This window comes from Lampetra planeri, unplaced genomic scaffold, assembly GCF_965212315.1.
Source record: "Lampetra planeri unplaced genomic scaffold, kcLamPlan1.2.h2 scaffold_1848, whole genome shotgun sequence".
NCBI lineage: Eukaryota > Metazoa > Chordata > Hyperoartia > Petromyzontiformes > Petromyzontidae > Lampetra > Lampetra planeri.
This window is the reverse complement of record NW_027614592.1, coordinates 3578-24681: the sequence shown is the minus strand read 5'-3', so window position 1 is coordinate 24681 and position 21104 is coordinate 3578. Positions and strand designations below refer to the sequence as shown.

The 21104-nt window shown below is 42.6% G+C and overlaps 3 protein-coding genes across 3 annotated transcripts; 1 reads left to right on the top strand and 2 right to left on the bottom strand.

Moving 5' to 3' along the window:
* The first annotated feature begins 71 nt into the window (after window positions 1–71).
* CUEDC2 (CUE domain containing 2) lies at window positions 72–1145 on the top strand. Its single transcript, XM_078622908.1, has 6 exons — window positions 72–147; window positions 236–354; window positions 431–601; window positions 686–750; window positions 832–892; window positions 999–1145. Exons 1-6 carry the CDS (start codon window positions 72–74, stop codon window positions 1143–1145), a joined length of 639 nt encoding a protein of 212 aa, XP_078479034.1.
* A 2901-nt stretch (window positions 1146–4046) lies between these two features.
* LOC144740020 (hypoxia-inducible factor 1-alpha inhibitor-like) lies at window positions 4047–9083 on the bottom strand. Its single transcript, XM_078622906.1, is given in 9 exon segments — window positions 4047–4115; window positions 4630–4740; window positions 4817–4880; window positions 5002–5012; window positions 5014–5109; window positions 5397–5542; window positions 5707–5855; window positions 6128–6378; window positions 8904–9083. Coding segments are annotated over 9 exon segments (1077 nt in total).
* Window positions 9084–13212: 4129 nt separating this feature from the next.
* On the bottom strand, window positions 13213–17430 carry LOC144740021 (protein Wnt-8b). The gene is made up of 6 exons (XM_078622907.1): window positions 17360–17430; window positions 16497–16530; window positions 15633–15771; window positions 15076–15201; window positions 14844–14986; window positions 13213–13782 (listed from the first exon to the last, which is right to left on the bottom strand). Exons 1-6 carry the CDS (start codon window positions 17428–17430, stop codon window positions 13213–13215), a joined length of 1083 nt encoding a protein of 360 aa, XP_078479033.1.
* Window positions 17431–21104: the final 3674 nt, after the last annotated feature.

The following is a 21104-nucleotide window of genomic DNA, read 5'->3' as shown; positions in this document are numbered from 1 at the left end:
GTGAAACCAACTGACAAATGTGACTTGATTGGGGACAAAAATTAATCAGATACATCATTTTTTTGTTTTTCATGTGTGTTTCTAGTGTCAAAGTCTGTGAAATGATGTTCAGCCTGGCTTCAAAACTAGCAACAGCTAGGACAACAGGTATAAGTTTGAGGTATAACTGTTATTGTTTCTCATTCAAACCACTCGGTGCTAACATGAATGAATGTCATCTTCTTAGCTGACGAAGAAACCAGTGTGTCAAAGACAGATGGCAGTTCAGTGAAACTAACCTTGCTGCCAAGTGGACCTCCACCAGGGAGCGACATGCAGTGCCTCCAAACCCCGACAGAGGGCGCCACCGCCAAGGTAATCCCATCATAGTGATTCATTGCCTCTCTCATAGCTTTCAACATTCGCCTACAAAGAGCTCCAATCTTTTCAGGTGCCCGAAGTGTCTGAGTGGGAAACCCAGGAGCAACACCTGCTGGAGATGTTTCCAAAATGCAGTCTGTCAGAGGCGCGCAGCGCCCTGTCGATTGCTAAGGGAGACATGGAGGAAGCTGTACGCCTGATCATCGAGGGCGATGTCCAACTCAGCCCGACCCCTCTCAATGTGAGTCTCTGCGACATCGCAGCAGACCTCATCTCACACTTGTGTATGTCAGCCATCACATCTGACAGTTGAATGTCGCCACAGGTAAACCATGGAAAGAATATTTCCTCTGTGGCAGATCATAAACTGAAAGAAAGCATCCTGGAGAAGTAAGTAAGAATGCTGAGATGCTGTGTAAGCACCTGTCACATCTTTTCTGCCCCATTCACGTGTGTACTTGATCCCTGTAGGTACATGCTGGTTGACAGAGAGGATGATAAGAAAACACACCGGCCTGTCGCCCCTAAAGATGTAAGTCACTCTCTTTGTTAAGCGTACTTTCCACTACCACCACATTCATAAAAGCAGCTCGCCAAATGTGGTTCATGTATGAACCCCTGGTCTGTCTCGTGTGCAGGCTCCAAAGAAGTTAGTTCGCTACCACAGCAACCAGGTGGTGACCACCAAAGGTGAGCGATATCAACTCGTGAAGACAAATGAGACGGAGGAAATGAAGAAGACTTACGTCAATCTGAAGCCTGCACGAAAATACAGATTCCATTGATAATGAGCAAGTAAAGACTTTATCGTTTATTTATACGTTTGGTTTCCTCTGACGTTGTTTGATATTTCCCATATAAAGGAGTGTATCAGCAGTTTATTTACACAAGACGTTACCATTATCTGCCTTGGTTGAGACATTTCATTTATTTAATTTTTTGTGTGACTTTCTGGTGCGAATGTTGTAACATTGGTCGTTTGTGAAACAGCCAAAGCTATTTGCTATCTTACCAGGATTATGTTGGGTTTTTTTTACTACTTTGATTGTTTTTTTAAAAAAGTGTAAGTTATTTTATGATTCTTATTGATAGCAAGTTGTTCACACATATTTTCTCTTGTGGTGCTGTTGACGTTCATCTGGACAAATGTTTTTTTCTTGTACATATTACGTTATTGATGACAATATCACGTGGAGTTGAATTTCTTTCCATGTCCCAGGAATGCAGTGTTGTGAAGCTCAAGCATGTGTGGGGTTTTTGACTTTTTTTTTTTTTTTTGCTGCAAAACTTAAAACTTGTTTGGGACACATCATTTTTGAACATTTGTACTGTGGAAAGGTCCCCTATCATGAGTTCAATAAGTGGCGTCCTTAGATTATGTGCTACAATACTACTGAATGTCTGTCAGAATAAGTGGAGGTGGGTTTACTCAGTTACTTTATCTGCTAACTCTTCTGAATCCGGTGTCCATGTTGATTTGAGGATTTTATGCCAAAATGATCCAGTTATCTGGGTAAATAAGCTGAAGTTGTGCTTTCAGTGTTACCAGCAACTTATAGAAAGTAAATTACCTGCTCCTCCGCAGGGCACTAGAGGACCACTGTTCTAGTTTTGTATCATTGCTACTGAACTGTAGTAGAAACAGATTCACACATGCTGGTAATTCTTTCTCCAGTAGAACAAATCCATTCTAAACGTGTACAAACCATCAGAGCACTGTAATATATTGGCCTACTGTAGGACTAAGATCCTTCTGAAGTTGTTGTCTTTATTTTTGATATAGATGCTTAGATTTGTAAAGTGTGACGTTAGTGCAGAGGCTGTTTACTTCAGATGGTTCAGTCACAAATCCTTTAATCTCACTGTGTGTTGTGGATCTGGTTTCACTTGTTACTGAGTTTTTTTATGTTTCTCAGTGTACATCAGGATATTTTTTTTCATATTTTTTTCTGTAAACCATTTGAAACAAACTATAAGAAAACTTCGGTGTAACACAAAGATGTTTTTGTTACTGATTTACTGATAACTGATTTTTCTTATGATGGTGTAACTGTGGAGAGTGAAATGGATTTACTGCAACTTAATTCAGATCCCAAGCTGAGAGAAATGCTGACGCACAATTTATAATAAATACAAATTTTTGTAGACTACCATTCATGTTGTTTCCTTTTTTCCATTAATCGGTGTCTGGTAGGACTCCACTGACAGCAGAATGAAGTAGATGGGACATTACCAATCACATCTTACAGCTGGAGAATTCTGCAAACAAACCTTTAATTGGAGAAATGAGGAGAGCACACACTTTGTTCAAAAAAGAACACAAGGGTCCATGAAATCATGCTCATTCAGCTCACCTGTCTTACCTTTAAGACATTTTGACTATAAATTAAAACATTTAATGCCATGCTATTGGTAAGCAAGGGCCGAACAGGAAACAGGTTTACCAGTAAGAAACCAGAACACTGAAACAGTTTCACACCAGGGAAATATTTTACAGAGGAACCAGCACTAATTAATCATTATGTACCCTCTAAGAAACAGATGTGTACATAATGACAGATCTTCAGGTTGAACCTCAACAGCCCGACTGCCCTTGTATACACCTATTTGAATCATCTATTGTCTGAGGGAAACAAAGCTCTTTGAATATGACAATACTTTGACGGTTTGGAGCAGGAGCACACACAGCATTATGTCAAATCCTCCTTCGATTTAGTTTCAGATGCTTTTTCACATCGAAAATGTACACAGCAACATCCAGTCTGCTATTTTCGAACACATATACTGAAACTCAGTCCTCCTGCATTTAATGCAACATATTACATATTTATATTGCTCCAGAACAAATGCATGAACTAAAAATACTACATGCTAATTCAACCATGACCCTGGGTGGTTCATTACGCTGCAGTGACAAGATCCTGTTTAAACAGACTTATGCTAACACTTTCACTGAAATCCTTCTCTTAATACAATTTTAAACCCTCCCATGAAAACATCATGCATTCTCACAAAATTGCCGTATTCATTCACTGCTCATTCCACTTATCAGTGGTATATGGAACAGCACATCCAATGAAGTCTTTAAAAATATAAAATATAAAACAATACAGAGCATGAATATGACACTCAGCTGAAGTTATTTGCCTGCAGACATTCTCACTGAGCTGGAAAACTGACCACACATATTTTTGTTCATATTTCATGACTGCAGCAATACACACCTCTGTTTTATTATTATGCCTATGCTGCTCACCACAAAGGACTTCTGCTTTTCACTCTCACAAAGCTGCGTTAGAAGAGTGTGTAACGATAATGCAGATTTCATGGACAACTATTCAAAAAACATTTCAGTGGTCTGTTATGTTTCCAGGTGTGCACCACATCCGCTGTGTCTTCCTGATGGAAGTAAAACTGGATGCCCGATCCTCATTTCATCAAAAACCTGAGGTTCCTCCAAAGGTACCGATCGCTGACTGGGTGAATAAACGCGGGTCACCTACCAAGCAGCTAGAATTACAGGAAGGATTCACATAAATACGTCAAACTCCCATGAGTTAGTCAAAGGCTTCTTCTGTAGCTGAACTTGCAATGACAATGGCACTCTGAGACAAGTGAGGCAGAATGGTTTCAGGATGGACGCGCAGCAGGTTCTCACAGTTTCTGAAGCAGTCCGCCGAGAACTACTACGAACGAGGCTTCAGCTGAGATTCTTCATATCGCCCCTTGATCATGGTTTTCAATAAAGGTCCGACCTTCAAAGAGAAAAAGGAAAGTTTCAGTAAATTAATTCTTGAGCAAGGCCACCACAGCTTTAACCCTTTATTGGGATGTGGGTAATTCAAAAGACTTATTTTACTTGTTTTTTTTCCAAAATGTCTGTATTACTATAATTATTATTATTATTATTATTGTTATTATTATTCTATACAGAGAGATAGTGATCAAATATGGTTTCGTTTTGAACAGTAAATGGTAAGTGAGCTCAGAACTATAGTATAGACAGATCTACTCCAGCGTCAACTTGACATTGAGTTATTCATTGGGCTGAGCTGCGTACTTCTTCCATTGCACCAAAAGCAGGTAATCCATAAATATTCACAGTAACTGGGTTCCTGAGAAGGCCAGCAAGCCCCTGGGATTTGATGCAACAGTTGACCTAAATGTGGGTCTGATGAATGTTCCAGAAAGTAGCTTCCTCTTTCCTCGGGTACACTTTATAAGAAGACCTGAGTTTATGTTTCACACATAAAGAAGAGAGTGTTTTACTTCATGTGGGTCACCGAGAGCTTCTCCCAGCATCTTCTCAATATTTCTCATGATGGCCACCTTCTGATGAGCTCGCAGAGGATATTCGATCCTCTTCGGTGTCGGGGCGCCCTGAGCAGAGATTCAGATTCATTCAAGTCATTAAAGTAGAAGCACGATAAACGTCAGAAAAACCAAAAACACGTACTTTGTACCAGAAGTTGACGGTGATCGTCACTCCACCACTTAGCAGGGATTCAATGTGATGCCACCTGAGGAAAGAAGAGAAACAGAAAAAGAAATGAATCGAATTCCTGAAACTCTTCTTATGACACGTATCCTGATACAGGGACGACAGCTTTGAATTATTCATTCTCTTTCACTTCTTCTTACCAATACATGGGGGATGTAGAGCACATCTCCTGGGCCCACAACAGCCTCATAGCCAACTACATTCTTGAAATTGGGAAACTTCTCATGGTCAGGGTTATCAAAATCAACCTGCAGTAAGAACAGAAATTTGTCGTGGAAGATAACTGCAGCATGAATCTGACGCTGTGAGCAGCTTTACCTCCTCATTCCTCTGACATTTGCTTTCAACTCGCCTTGGGTAATGATTCACATGAAGCAAGAATAACTTGATAACATTCCCATATCTTGGGGAGGATTCACAGCTTTAAAAGTGATTTATCAGATCATGTCTGCTTTACTGAACAGAGATAAGTCCACACATTCTGGTACATGAACGACATTCACCTTATAAAACCTTTAAAATAACAGCAGCTTACTTGGCTCTGTCTGTCACAAGGGTGATGCACCGGGTATGGATAGAGACATTCAAACTGGTCTGGAGGGAAGAGGATGCATCGCTTATGACCTTTAATCTGTGCAAAGAAGTTCTGCTGCTCGTCGTAATGTGCCGGTGTCACATTACCTGTGAAAGTAATGTGATGAGCAAGGAGAAAATATGAGTCTCTAAAATGAAGGAGGTAAAAAAACAGTTACAACTGTGGCTGTGTTGCATTGAACAGGGGAATATGAGACTGCAGAAGTAAATCTGCATTTCACATTCAGTCGGTAACGACAAAACCTCCTTACCCTCCATGCCTATGAGCAAGAGGTTGGATGTCAGCTGTCCCCAGTTCCTCTTGGCTTGTTGACTGTTGATCCAGCTCCAGTTGAAACCCAGGAAGTCAACAACTATTTTCTTTCCCACTGTGTCATTCAAAGTCTGCTGCAGGTATACCCTTGAAAAACACGGGGACCAAATGTGTACAGAGTTCGACTGAACATGAATCTGCAGGATAAAATGATGTTCACTTGTGTTTCAGCTCCTTTAAGGGAGTGAAACCGTGTCAAACAGGGATCTGACTTTCATAAGTGATGTGCATGTGTGCAACAAGGTCACCCCCCCCCATTCTGCTTTAGTTCACTTTCATGTTTTACAATTCAAAGACAAAAAAACCAACCACACACATCTTGTTCCAGACCATTTGGGTCAACAGAACATGAATCTCACCTCTCTTCTCCTCCCATTTCCTCGGTTTCGTGCATTTTTTGGACAAATTCAGAAAATTTCATTTCCATGCGTCGCGATGTGGGAACAAAGTTCTCAAAGTTGGACATTTTCTTCTCATCGTAGTACAGGAACTTGTGGTTTTCTGCGATGTAAACAGAGAAGTCTCCATTCCCAATGTTTTCTTGAAGGTATGCAATGTCCCATTTCAGAGCTGGATACACGAGGTTTGTATCTGTTAAAACCACAGGCTCCTGAAAACAGACACCATAATGTAAATTACCTTTAGTTACCTTTACCTTTAATATCACGGTTTATTTACCGAAATCCTATTCACCTCATAATCCATTAACCTGAGAGGTAGGCACTACGGATCTCGCTCCTTGTGGTAGTATGACCTCAAAATAATACAAATGTGAAATGTATGCCTTTTTAATCACTCATGATTTATTTTACTGTGAAATCAGTTGTTGTAAGGGAAGAAGTCAACAGTTTGAATATGAACAATGAGTATTCTCCAGGATTCGATCGTTCTTCTCTCCAACATTTACATATCATCATCTCATGTCTCATAACCTGCTCAACAAGGAACAAGGGGGGACACGTACGCGCGCGCGCACACACACACACACACACAGACACAGACTCCCTCCCTCTCTTAGGAGTGTGTGTGTGTGTGTGGCAGCGGATGCTACGTGACTAACTGAACGTAGCACGCCGGTGGACGCGCTCGCGCTCCCGCTGCCCCCACACCAACTCGGTTTCACTTTCACCGTTCAACGCAGTCCGGAGGGTTAATATCATGCTGGAAAAGTCAGCTTTATCCGAGCCGCGACGTTTCTTTGTCCGTGTGCTTTCACCCCCGGGACCTGTGCTGTGTTCAGGTGCAGCCCCAGCAACAACGATGAATGCGGAGATGTTTATTTAAAACGGGGGAGATTCAGAACTCAGATCAGAATCAGAACGTGTTAAAGAGTAACGGGATTCTCAGAGGGGTGCGAATGGAATGGGGAGAGTACTATATTTCTCTGCACCGTCCAACTACCGCTGTGATAACCTTCAACACTTTACCCAGAGAAGTATGTGACACCGATGTGCCACCAAAGTGCCAGCTAGAGGTGTTACGACAGATGGGACCACTTTATGGCGCTTGTAAACTAGCCAGACATGGCTTAAATATTAACTCCCTACTCACACAGGAGAACATTTTACTTAAAAAAAAAAAAAAAAATATATATATATATATATATATATATATATATATATATATATATATATATATATATATATATATATATATATAACACTCGGAACACTAATAACTCCCATAACGTTTGAATGTTTGAAAAGCTAAAAATGTATCTTGTTTCTCTGGTGATACAGGCTTGGACACATGTTCCACGCCCATGGATATGATTTGCTGACTGTGCGATAACGTTCAAATTAAACTGCTAGGAATGACAATCACAACTTATCAGTAGAAAATTAAGCAGTCTGTTGAATGACCATGGATCTCCTATTATTCTGATGATGAGATGTGAAGAGCTGCTATTTGTCTTTGTTACATGTAACCAGCTGCATTTTCATATTTTCTACCCTCATGGCACTTTACGAGATTATTTACCCCTGTACACCCACGTGTTGTCAGCTAAGACAGTCACGGTTACACACTGATGATGCAGCAATCAGATGTCAGTGTCTGGCTCAAGAACTCCAGGGGTCAACTCTTGGCTAAAATCTAACCTTTGTTTTATGTTTTATATTCATTTATTCAAAACATTTATGTTTTATATTCATTCTTTCATCTCCTGCTTGCTCTGGTTACGGTTGTGGTTGTGCTGGAGTCGATCTCAGCCGTCAGCGAGTGAACGTCAGGGTACAACCTGGACGAGTCAACCATTGACACCTATGGACAATTTGGAGCGACCAATTAACCTCAGCATGCTTTTTGTCTGGAGAGAACCCCCATAGACACAGGCCAGGGAGCTTTCTAAAATATTTGAAAATACTTTAGGTATTTAGGTACGCTGAATAGTTGAACAGCTGATTGACCAATTAAAGTTTGATCATCAGCTGACTTTTTCCACAAATGCATTTCTCTGGAGCTGAAAACGTGTGAGACATTATTATGTCTGACAACATCATGAGCTGGGGAGAGAGCAAACATCAGAGTAATTCAAATAGCATAATTCTCTTCCTGCAGACAGTGTCTGTGACAATGTCTGATTCCTCTTTATGCTTCTGTGACGATATTACAAAATGATTGTGATGGACAGGGTTGACAGTTGCTGGAAGATAAGGTAATAAGATCTCATTAAAACCACAATTGTCGGTTTATGTGTAAAAAAAAAAAATCACACAATAAAAGAGCTCAAGATCTAGAAAAGCATAAGGTCATGACCGCGGCTCTATTCAAAGATTACTACAAAGACGTCACGGGATACAGTGGTGGTGTCCAGGTATAATATACAGTCTATGGCTTCACTGGTTTGGACTGTTTGTGAATCAATTATTATCAGAATCTGCAGATGGCCCAAGTCCAAGGTTACAGCTTCAAATACAGTATTTGCAGTGAGAACACTGGATATGAACTGATAGCACTTGCACTCGCTTACTAAACTTACATACATTTTATGTAGACTAGTGGTTCTTTTTCTTTTTTTCTTCTTCATTTATTAGCCACTGTTTAATTTCATTAAAAGGAGACATTGTGCAGAAGATTCACGGTGGGCGTGTTTTAGCTCCCGGCATGTACGTTTTAGTAAGCTAGCAGGTTTACCTCGTTGTTTATTAGCATCTCGGCTCTGGGGTCCGTGTGAGACAGTCTGGGAATGGGCTTCGTTGCAAACGAGTATTTCCGCAGCTGAGACTCATCCCAGTCCCTGTTGTGGATGCTGGCGAAAGCGGCGGCACCCTCACTGGCCGCCCGGTCCGCCTCCACAACGGTCGCCGCTGCCATGGTCGTCGACAAGCGCCGCTCAGCTGCAGCCGCTCGCTTCCCTTCGAAACAACCAGCCCTTCGCTCCGGACCCTGTGGCTCTAGGCTGAACGCAGCAGCGCTTTCACCACACAACCTCTCTCATTCAAAGTTGTTGAATTCATACAGATCTCCAGCGGCACGGGCTCTACGCGCATCCCGGCTGCGTTGTCTGTGTGAATGTACACACAAGGTGGTGACAGCTAGAAAACAAACGACTGTACCTCAATGGTGAAGAGCAATCATCTGTAATTTCATGCCCGGAGTGATGGACAGCGCCATCTGACGGACTGGAAGACTGCGTGTTGTAATACAGAGTTTGACCGCTAAGTAGCGGTATTGTTCGTGCTTGTGTTGCAGCTTTCTGAAAAGGGAGTATTCACAGAAGAACTAGTACATTTCTTCAAGTGAATCACTTTGCTTTATTCTTCTTTTTAATTTAATATCAGATAAATAACTATCATTTCATTTATCTCCTGCTATGATTATTTCATGCATTAAGGCACATCCAGAAGAAAAAAAATAAAACTGATATCGTGGGTTTGCACATTATAAAACTGTACCTGTCTTGATAAATCGGCTTCATAGCTTATTTGTGGAATGTAATGGCTTAATTTGAGAGGGGATTGTTTGTCCATCACTAGAATGGTGAATTAAACCCCTCAATCATCAAAATGAATAATAAACAATAATCATATAATTATTGATAAGTTGTAAAAGAATATAACTTCTGTTGCTCGCTTGCTGTAAATCACTTTGTATGACATGAATAACCGGAAAGCAATAAATAACAGTATTGATCGGGCCTAAACGCTCTCCCCTGTTTCTTTCTCTGTATGAGTAGATATGGTAATGAAAGGTTGAGCAAACACTTTTGAAATCCTGAGCCAATCTTTAACTTTTGTCATCACAGCATCAGCATTACTGTATTGATCAGCAGATCATTCTTTGTCAGCTAGTCGTGCACACTGTACCTTGCTCAGTGGACCGGTCAGCTGATGGTGCCTTTCTCTGTTTTGTCAGGGTCGAGCTGGTTTTGAACTCGGAGGAACACATATTATCAATCACTTTGACCACTCCAATGATGATATTTTTTGTTAAAGACAGAATGAATGTCAGCTTCAAATGTTTCCTGAAAACTTTTGCACATATACACAAATGAAAACATGTTCTCCTGAGTCAGCCTTTGTCAGCAGATTTCCACCCCAGGGGTTCCTTTGGGCTCCCTGGTGGGTTCCCATACTCTGTGTTTCCTGTGCAGATCAGTCAGATGAGCTGAGCTGATCCCTCTGATGCTCCCTATTCTTTGCAGATACCCATGGCTGGGAGCTTGGCCACCCCAGTGAGCCCCTAGAAGCTTGTATCTCCATCCTGCTGATACCAACAAACACATAAACCTGTGCTGTCTTCTCAACAAAAGAAGCTGCTGCTCTTTTTGAAAAAAAAAACAAAACAAAACAGGAAGCCTATGTTGCACAGTATAGAATATAAGGTAAAAAGATCAGACATGCACAGGTGCACTATGTAGGATAATAGAAGTAATCAGAAGCAGATTACACAGATTTTCCAAAAGCATCTTACAAGGGCTGGTTGAACGTCCCACTCATCTGTCCTCATCTGTGGTGGCTTTCTCTCACATTCATATTGACCCTCGCCCCTCTAGGTGATGTAGGTCCAGAACCCTTAAGCTCTAAATCCTATTAGTCATCTCTGAAGCATTATAAGTAGTTTTTTCCATCTTCACTGATTGCCTTATCACTTGCCAAGAAAAATCCATGGCCTTTTTAGTTGTTGTGTCAGAGGCTTACATCGTATTTTCTCCTGAACCTGTTTGTAGTTTTTTCCGATGCCAGGTAGCTTGCGAGCTTTAAGAAAAATGTTTGCCCATCATTATCAGTGACCTTCATCCCTCTGCAAAGGTTGCGTCTGATTATTCAAGTTCTGTGAGACAGCATCTGCTTAAGACTCTACACTTCCTCTGTGCTGTCGTCTTTCTCTCCGCCACCTTGAGCCCGAAGTGTTATCACAAATTAATTGTGACAGGGCCGGCCCAGGAGATGGAAGTTCAGACCCCACGGTCGGAGGTCGTGTCACTCTCTGGGTGGGGGAAATGGTTGTGTGTCTGAGTTCATGATCAAAATAATGTGCCTGTTCACACGCCATCATAAACAGACGCAGCAGAAGAATCCACACTGAACAAAATGCCTCGCTCTCATTGGTCAGATTCACGACAGTAAATACAGCAAGAAGGTTCTTGTACGGTGGATATTTTACCACACATTTGCATTAATATTCATATTTTTTCTACAACACAAGCTATATATGCTATAAGTCATCTGCTTACAGGAGCCGTTGAGCAAAAACATGAGAAGTTCACGTGCTCCAAAGAGTTTCTGTGCAACACAGAGCTGCCTACTGCTTTCATCAACTGGAACTGCACCATCAGTGAAATTGTTGATTTAAAGTCGACGGATTATGGCAGATGTGACAAGACCAGATGTTTCCACCTTTGTTGCCGATGCACCAATATTGATGGGAGACACGAGACTCACAAGACTAATTTTCACAGCACATACGTACGTACTCTTCATACAATAATGCATCAATTGCTTGTGATCCCGATCTAAAGTGAACTGCACAGCTTCCACAGACGATGATGCCGTTTGGCTCGTTGCTGAGGAGGCTTTGCTGTCGTCCTGTCTGGGCCACAGGGGTCACCAGAGGAGGGAGGTGTTTCGATTATGATCATTATTTGTCAAATAAGATGTCAACAAGGTGTTTCCTTGACACTTTATTGAGTTAAAGGAGTAAGGTGCAGAAATGAACGCCCCCCTCTCAATGGGACCTCTAATCTCCTCTTTCATGCCCCATCTCGCCTGAAGGGTGTCGTCCTCGGCTGCCATGTGCTGGTCTACATGGGCCTGGCACCTCTTGCTTGCAGGTGGGGTGAGTATCCTGGCAAGCATGTGTTTATAAAACCCACTTGTTTTGGCACAATACTTGAACTAACTTCTTTTGATGCGAACAGTGTGAATCTGTGCAAAGCCTTTTCCCAAAGTCCTTTAGAAGGCGACAGTCCTTTGAGAGTGGAGAAGAAGGGATTACCTTCCTCGACAGTGGTGCATTTCCGAGAGAGCTGATTAGCTCTGCATTCATTGTTAAATCGAGCAAAGGAAGGCCCTAGAGGAGTGAAAGGACCCAAATAGGTGGGCCCAGAAATAAAACAGCCGCAGGAAGCCTTGGACAGGCAACCCAAAGTTTTCCCAACATTTCTTTCCCCCACTCCTGAGGAGGCGCGGCGTGAAAAAGGAGATTAGCATACTCAATTAGAGGCGGGATGATTTTTAAGGGCAACTTGCCTCATGCCCTCCACCCCCAGGCCCTACTCTGTCTGGACAAAGTTAATTAAACTAGTATTAAACAGTAAAGAAACTTCCAAGAGCCTGGGAGTTAGGGGCTCTTTGAGGATTACCACGACGAGAGAGAGAGAACGGGGAGGTATTTGTCGAGGCGAAATTGAGAAAGGCGTGATGGTGGACGAGTACGCTGAAGAGCTTTCTATTCTTATGGCTCTGCCGCAGAGTATCCTAACCCCTGTGTGCACAATGTGAAGGTTGTGTTTACTGTCAAATAATACACCAAGGAAGGATGTCGGTGCCTGATATTAAGAGGGATTTATTATTCTTTCATTACATTTGAATAGAAAACAAGCAACAAAAGGTGACTAACAATAAAACAAAACTAGGAAATGCTGTGCAATAAATTAACAATGTACAATACAAAGTGCTTCATTTTATATACAATTAAATACACGAAGAGGGCAGCAAAGGTCAGGGTGAGTCCGAGGGAAGATGAGTCTGAATATGTCAGTTTCTCTTTGCAAAACAGTTTCTGAAGGAACAGTTGACCTGCAAGTAATGGAAATATCAAGGTTTGTAAAATGTTATGGTTAATTAGATCAAGAAAGCCGCAAAAACTGTTTAAATTTTCTATGAAAATAAATATATCATGTTGTGGAGGAGTAAAGGGAATATTTTTGGACGTCACACACACACACACACACACACACACACAAACTATGATGACAGCAGGTGAGAAGTGATGAAGATGCTCAGTGCTTCTTCCTCAGTCTCAGACTCTTCCGGCGGCTGCCAGCACTTTCATTTCTTCCCCTCTGACCTCCTTTCTTTACACAGAAGTACTTGGTCACTGTCTTCCTGCACTGCTCACACTTCACCGCGCAGCACCAGTGGAATTTACAATTACAGCTCGACACCATCTCAGCTTTGCGCTCCTCCACAGCCAGCCCGCACTCGCCACAGAGCCTCTTGCAGCTTCGTTTCTCCCATTTGTTCAGGTTCTTGCCCTTCTTGAGGCACTCACGGCCCTCTGTGCCCGGCAAACCCAGAGTGCGGTTTTCTAAACAGTAATCTGGGGAGTCCTCGAGGTGCACCAGCTCCTTTCGGGAAATTGAACTGAAGGTCTCTGCGATGGCGCCTCGGCTGGCTGCGCTGTTCCCGGCTCCACGGAGGAGATCTACCTTCAGAGCCCTGTGGTACTTCTCCTTCAGGTAGTTCCCCACCTCCCGGAACTCTGGCAGCTGCAGCCAGCAGGTCTGTGTGGTGCAGCTCCCCGACACGCCGTGACATTTGCATGTCCTCTGCATGGTCCCTTTCACAGCCTGTAAAAACAACATGCGTCTTTGAGTTTTTTTCTTTTTCATGTGTCTGAAAGGAACGTGAGTCACGTGAGTGCACGCACGTGTACGTGTCACTGAGGTGGAAAAAAATGTGCAGAGACAGGAAATTCGTTGTCTCCTGATTGATGTGTTGTCAGATTAAATGATTATATTCTCAAGAGAAGTAAGAAGAAGGGATGAATACACTGAAAGGCACATTTTCTTTTGTTTCCCTCAGTGTTTCCTGACTTTACCCAACACAAAACACCTGTCAGCTGAAAAGGAACGTGGTTGAAACGAGGCTGAATCAAAGTTTCACATCGAGTCTCATTGTCCCGTTGAGAAGCAGCGTGAGTATTTATTTAGCATGTTCATTATCATCATGTTTTCTGCTGCGAGAAGACCCAATGAAGAGTCCCATTGAGCGGAGCAATGAAAAAGGATTTTTTCTCTCTTTCTGTCCCCATTTTTTTCTGTTACAATGATGCTCCAGGTGCCATGGGGATCCTAGGGCCCAACAGGGGGGAGCAAAGGCACCATAAACAAAGAGCACTTCAGCTGCACGCCTGTGGTCCCCTCAGACTCCCCAGGGCCAAACAAAGACCAACATAAATGTGGGATCCTTATTGCAAGAATAAAACTAAACACTTATTTTAAAAAGCAGCATAATGCAGAGAGTCTGGCTCCCCTGGATCTCTAATTAAGCTTGCACCAGTGATCCTGAGATTCTTGAGTTGTCGTATTGTCATAAGGGGCATTCAGCACTGGTAAATAGGCCCTTCTGGTACACCGAACACACTGTTATTACTGGGGACGAGTGGCACCTCACTTATAGCGATGTGAAAGGGATGCTTGGGTGGCACACTCAGTGTAATTCTGAGCAAGGGAAAATGATTCAAAAGGTTCTTTGCAATCAGTCGGAGGGCCGGGAGATTTCCAAAATATCAACCGAGCCCCTTCACATGTTCAGTGGCCACACATCTGATACCAGGAGGACATACAGTCGTTGCCTGAAGTTAAAACAACAAGTGGTTCAACAAGTGATGAAGTGCACCTCACTGTACCTTGCGTCCAACCTCGTTATTATGAAGATTCATGGCCGCCCGAGCGTCCTGACCGGTCTCCAAGGCATCGACGAACTGCTTGGCAATCACCTCACCAAAGCCCACATTGTCACTGCAGCCGCCCCAGAGCCATCCGTGACCACCTACAGGAGATGGCGAGACTGAGCAGTAAAACATCTGTCACCAGTGTCATCGTCACACTTGTATTCCTTAACGTTTGTTCTCCACGTACCTCGCTGTCCATTCCGACTGTCATCACAGCCACAGTTGTCAAAATCCCCGAGGCTGCAGTTTCTGGTTAACGTGTACATGACCCCAGCAGAGCTGATGGCGTGGATGAATGCTGTCTCCCGATTGGCTGATGACAGAGACGCTCAATTAGGATATTTTTTAATGAAACACATCTCACAGGGGCAATTATAAAGGGATTATTTGTATATTATATTTGAGGTGGTACCAGAACATTCAGTTAGTACAAATCAATATTGATGAATTGGGACTACGAGAGTTTTTCCAAATGAAGGGTTCCTAAATACGTTTGACTCTTGAAGACCAACGCTGCTTTCACAGGTTGCAGGAAGACACACATGTGGATGCTGTGAATTGGAGTAGTGTGTTTGTTTTGGCTCTTGCGACTATGGTAATCCCAAAGGGGCAATAAATGTCCTGACTAAGCAATAATTTCACTTTCACAAAAAGGAAAAACACCCTTCCTGCCTGAATGACGAATGGCGAAAGACAATGGGTTTAAACATGTCAGAAGCTCCCTGCTTTGGACCCTGGACTCACCGCTGCGCAGGCTGCTGTGCGTGGACAGCTGCAGAGCTCTCTCGGGGCAGTTCCAGCGGTCCCATGCAAACTGGTATTTACACTCCTCGATGCCACTCTGAGCTCCTGCTGCCACGCTGCTAGAATAGATCAGGTATGCCTGCAGAAGCAGAGGAAGAAACCATAAAGTATGACACAGGAAAGACACATTTCGCAATAATTTAACATGGTGAGATGACTCATCTTGATCTGACTGGTGACTGAGAAGGTTGAGGTCAAATCATGTATATAACAGCAATACTGGGACCAATAGTGTGACGCTAGTGGGGTCAAACTATTCAGTGGTCTTATCTCTGAGCTTCTCCAGACCAGTAAGATTCATTTCATCTTTTATGTTAACTTTTATGTGATATGTGAGATTGGTGTCTATTTATTCTAATGGCAACATGAAATGACCAAAACGGAGCACATTCACATTCAAGAATCCTTAGCCTGCTATAAACCAATCTGCTCCATCCACGGCCGCCGTGCTGCTGCTTGTTGAGACTGTGAGAACGATCATATAACTAATATGTCTCAAGTGGCCTTCGGGGAGATGGAGTGCCACCTCTTTCACAGGGGCCCAGCTCGCTAATCATGACCACCCACTACAGCCCTACCTCTTAACACATTCACCCGCGGACACACTGAGCTTCTGAGTAAGGTCAAGTGTACGGAAAATCAGGAGAGATGAAGAATTTTTATGGTTCCATGCCGTCACACAGGTACCAGAGCTTCTGCAGACACTCCACCAGTGCAAGAATACACTGAAAATCACAGATTTTCTCTCCGTCTGCCTTTTGGGGAAAAGGACAGGGAGAAAAGATCAAAAGAAAGTTGGCTTACCTTGGGTCCAGTCATCAAGAAATTATTCACTGACCTGGAAAAGGAGACAGCTTATTCACTCAAGGAAGCTCAGTGTCCATAACAAATTCCTCCGCTAACATCTCTCATTAGTGCACTTTGTAACATGTTTAAGCGTCACATTGGAAACCCAAGCCACTTGATTCATTAGAAGGTTCTATAAATGGACAAAATGAATCAAAGAAAACAACAAACCACCAACAATTTGTGGAAATGCACATGAATTGTGAGGTTTCCCTTATTTCAAGAAACTTGAAATGCGTTTTGAAGTTGTAATAAACAATTCAGTTATAGATCAGTAACCATTTACAAGATGAGAAAATCAGGGCATTTTTGTAACTGTGACAGTTTAATTTTTATTACAGCAAAACTGGTGTTTTGATTTTAAGTTGTTCATGAACTGATTCACATCTACAAATAAGCATTGAGTAGAAGTAAACCGCCAATTGTTCTGATCAGTGACAAGGTGTTTTTACAAAAAGATGATTTATTCGTTTGCAGTTTTAATAGTCACACATGAAAAATGCACAGAAGTCAGAGGTTCTTCACCTCAGTGTGGAACTGTACCGGCTCATACACCGTGCAAGTGCTCTTATTCACGATCTCTCACAAATGATGGATGAAGTAAATGCATTTGCAACATATAAACTATTTTTGGAGTCTTAATAAAACTGATGCTGCTGAGGTGCGTTGTACCAAATATACATGTATATATAATCAATAAAACGAATTTCCACTTGGGCTGTTTTTAACCATGTCTTGTATGTTTGAATAAAAGGTGCATTTGAGGAAACGCACGTCTGGATTGATACATGTATGTGTTGTAAATATCAAACCCGACTCACCAGCAGCTGTAGGACCTCATGTGAGCCAGGAGGATGGAAATGCAGTAGAAAAGCTCCAGATGCATGAACATCCTGACAGATGAGGGGGGTGACGGTCACTCCGTCCGAAGCCTGCAGACAGAGAAGCGGTGCAGAGGAAACTGAGGACACCGGCCAGCTTCAGCAGAGCATCAGCAGCATCCGCGGAGGGGGCTCTGAAATGGAGCTGCTCAGTCCCAACAAGAGATTATCTGCTTAATTAAAGATTGTCCCCCCCCTTCCTGCTCCCTGGGCCAATCAGAGGTTCTGCACCAAGAGGAGACTGCACCGATCAAAAAGGCACCCTGGGCCTTCAGGGCCGGACCTCGGCGGCTCCCCTGCCTCCATTCAGGAGCAAAGGCAGATCTGTTTAATCCCAGAAGGAAAAGTGTAACACTGATCCCTTGAGTCGTGTCCAGGAGGGAAGAAGTTTATTTAAGCAATCAAACTCGCAGCTGTTTGTCGGGGATTAGTTGTGAATTGTTTGATAAGGCTGCAGAAAATAAGGCTGTTGGTGCGCGGAGGAAGTAATTCCTGCTGGACAAAGGTGTGATTGAATCAATGTTTATCTCACAAACACCGGGACTGTCACTCAGAGCTGAATTAAAGTGTCATTTGACTGTATCATGTCAGATGGAGTCAAACCCATCGACTCATCTTACATTCAATACACATGTAAACGGAATCATTGCGCATAAAATAAAACGGTACAATTTCTATTCAACGTACAGAAATTGATTTAATAGAAAGTCCAACTTAGTTAGTTGATAATAAATCATTTTGTAAAAAAAAAAACGACGTCTGTGTTTTTGTAACGTTTTATCACTTCACATGATGACTTGATTGATGGTGTTGGGGTGACCCTGCAGAGCTTCAGAAGATTTGTCCCTGAGTGAGAATCCCCCCGCAGATAAATCCAAAGGGATGTGCAACATTTGCATCACTAATCCAGACGGTCCCTACCCGCCGTGGAAGAGGGCTTGTTCCCCAATAACCCCGTCTGACCTGAAGGTCCCTTTCCTTTGGCGCATGCTGTCCTTTAACAATCTTCCTGTGTGCAAATTAGGATTAGAGAGAGAGAGGGGGAGAGAGAGAGGGGGGACAGAGGGAGAGAGAGGGAGAGAGAGAGGGAGAGGGGGGGGGGGGGTGAGCATGCGAAGGGATGTTTTTGGATTAGGATTTTAGATCGGATCATTTAAAAACAATAGTATAGAATATGTATACTGTAACCACACAAAGCGATGTACAAAGCATCTGTTAACACTTCGATGAATTAAACCATCAGAGGTACATCAGAGGTACAGGTACATAATACCCCTGAACCTCCAGGGTCACACCAAAATCAGTCACGGAGCTGCTTAACAGCTATGAGTTTCAGTGTGGTTCAGGATAGGCCTGGGTTTAATGGGCGTTCAAAACAAGGGTCAAAATTCAGTTTGTTGGGTTATTTCTGTAAAGTCTGATCACAGTTCACATGTCCTCCAGAGCTCACACTGGATGGTGGTGGTGGTGGGGGGGGGGGGGGTGCAGTGGGTCACATTGAGGTGTTACATGCCTTGAAGAGGATGTTCCAACAGTCTGCAGCCATATGACCACTGGTGTCTGATGAGGTAACAGAGATCAGACCACTGTAGGTCCACCAGGTCTGGACTCTTGGGCAAAGTCTGACTTCACCAGGCCAATTAAACAGCGCCTCTTCTGACTGGGGAAGAACACCTACAACCATGTCTGCTGATTCTCATGTTGTATTTACTAATTTATTTATGTATTTATTACCATTATTATTTCTTTTGTTGCCTGGTATCTCTCGTCCACAACATTTCATGGTATCGTTGACTGTGTTGGGCTGTGGGCCTCACTGGTCACCAGCAGAGGGCGCGCTGATCCTTCTAGTGGTCGCCAATGAGCGTCAGGCCCAAAGAGGAAAAGTATTTATTGCTGAAGTACTTCAAGTACAAACCAGGCACGTTGAAATCTAGTGGATGTTTCAATCACCTACACGTCCAGTAACCGATCAGTGGCACGCTGAGAACTATCTACACCAAGCTGCCTTCCAGGAATGTTCAAACAATATCTGCAGGTATTTCAAATATGTACATTGTGACGATTGGATGACATTGGGGAGACAGCAAAGCGTGAAGAGGAGAGATATGTGAGCTGGCGTGCAAACAGGAGACAAGACTTTGTATGGGACAAGATGTCCATTGATTGTGTGCAGGAAAACTTAAAGATACAAAGCAGGTTTTCTCAGAAATTAAAACAATATCCTTTATTTACTTTTTAATGAAAAAGTGTTGCTATTGTGGGTCCATATTATACATAATTGACATATTCCATCATTGGATGGATTGGATTCTTTCTGCTTGTATTTAATATTAGTGACTGTTTTATTAGTATCTATAGATGCTATTGTTGCATTTAGAAGCTGCTAATAAAGACACCAAAGGAGTATAATCAGATTTTAATTCAGTATACAAATGAAGATCAGTGCTCCAACAAATAAACAACAAAATGTTGTCATGTGAGTAGAAAATTTGGTTTCTTTATGCTGCTTGTAGAGGGATAGAACATTGGTTGAAAATGTGCAGTCTTGAGAAGTTGACAATGTAAAAAGAAATGCTATGAGCTATGGGCGTTTGGTTGTTTGTATTGTTGTTTATCGGCCCAGTGAAGCCTAGATAATAAAGAAACATATCCTCATCATGAAAAAAAATTCTCAGTCTTCTATTCTCACCACATTTGAAGAACCTTTCACATCAGTAGATAAACATCAGCAACCACCATCTTGCGCCAATAAATTGGCACATTCATAATAATAATAATCTTTTTTTCCTCTTTTCTTTTCATTACAAACAAGATATTCCAGTCTGTCAAGACCTCCTTAGAAACAGTCCCAACTCCAGGATTACAAAAAATATTCTCATTTATTTCCATAAGCAAGTAGATGTTACCGTTTGAAGGCATCTGGTCGTCCCAGCCTATGTCTCGTTATCTGACAAAACTCACACACACTCTTTCTCGGCAGGAGATGTATTTGACTTTGCCTTTTCCGACATGTCACAAACCAAATACACTGTTTCATTAGGCCAGGGACAGAGTGTGACAAATGATGACAAACACTGTTTTCACCCTAGGGTTGCGCTGATACATTAACGGGACCTGTCCAATGTGTGTGTATGTGTGTGAACTCAGCCGCTATGTTCCCACACACACAAAAAAAAGAAGAAAAAAAAAGAAAAGAGCAAACCTTACCTTTAAAGAAAAGCTTATACTCCTAGTGGAGTGACACAAAGCAGAGCTGAGAGACAGCAGACCAAAAAACACACACAGACACTTACACTGCCTGTTTAGAAACCCCGCTACCTCAGGTTTCAAAAAAAGCCTCCAAACCCCCAAAGACTATTAATAAACAGCACATGAATAAATAAAAGATTAAGTATTCTGTGATCAGAGCTTCAAAACAGCACACACCGACCTGCTGCCAATGGAGACATAAATCCCATTTAGCCTTTCCGTTCTCCTCAAGCCTGCTGGACATTATGGAGAGAAAGCTGCTCTCGCACATGTAGCCAAGTCGCCGGCTCTGTGGCTCGGCTCTTTGAAGCCATTATTAGTCTCTGAAGGAGGTTTAACTTTATAATCAGAAGCATGGTAATCATCACTCCACAACTACGGTCTCACTGAAATGCTGCTATCACTGCCGCTACACTCTGCTCTGCTTCAACAA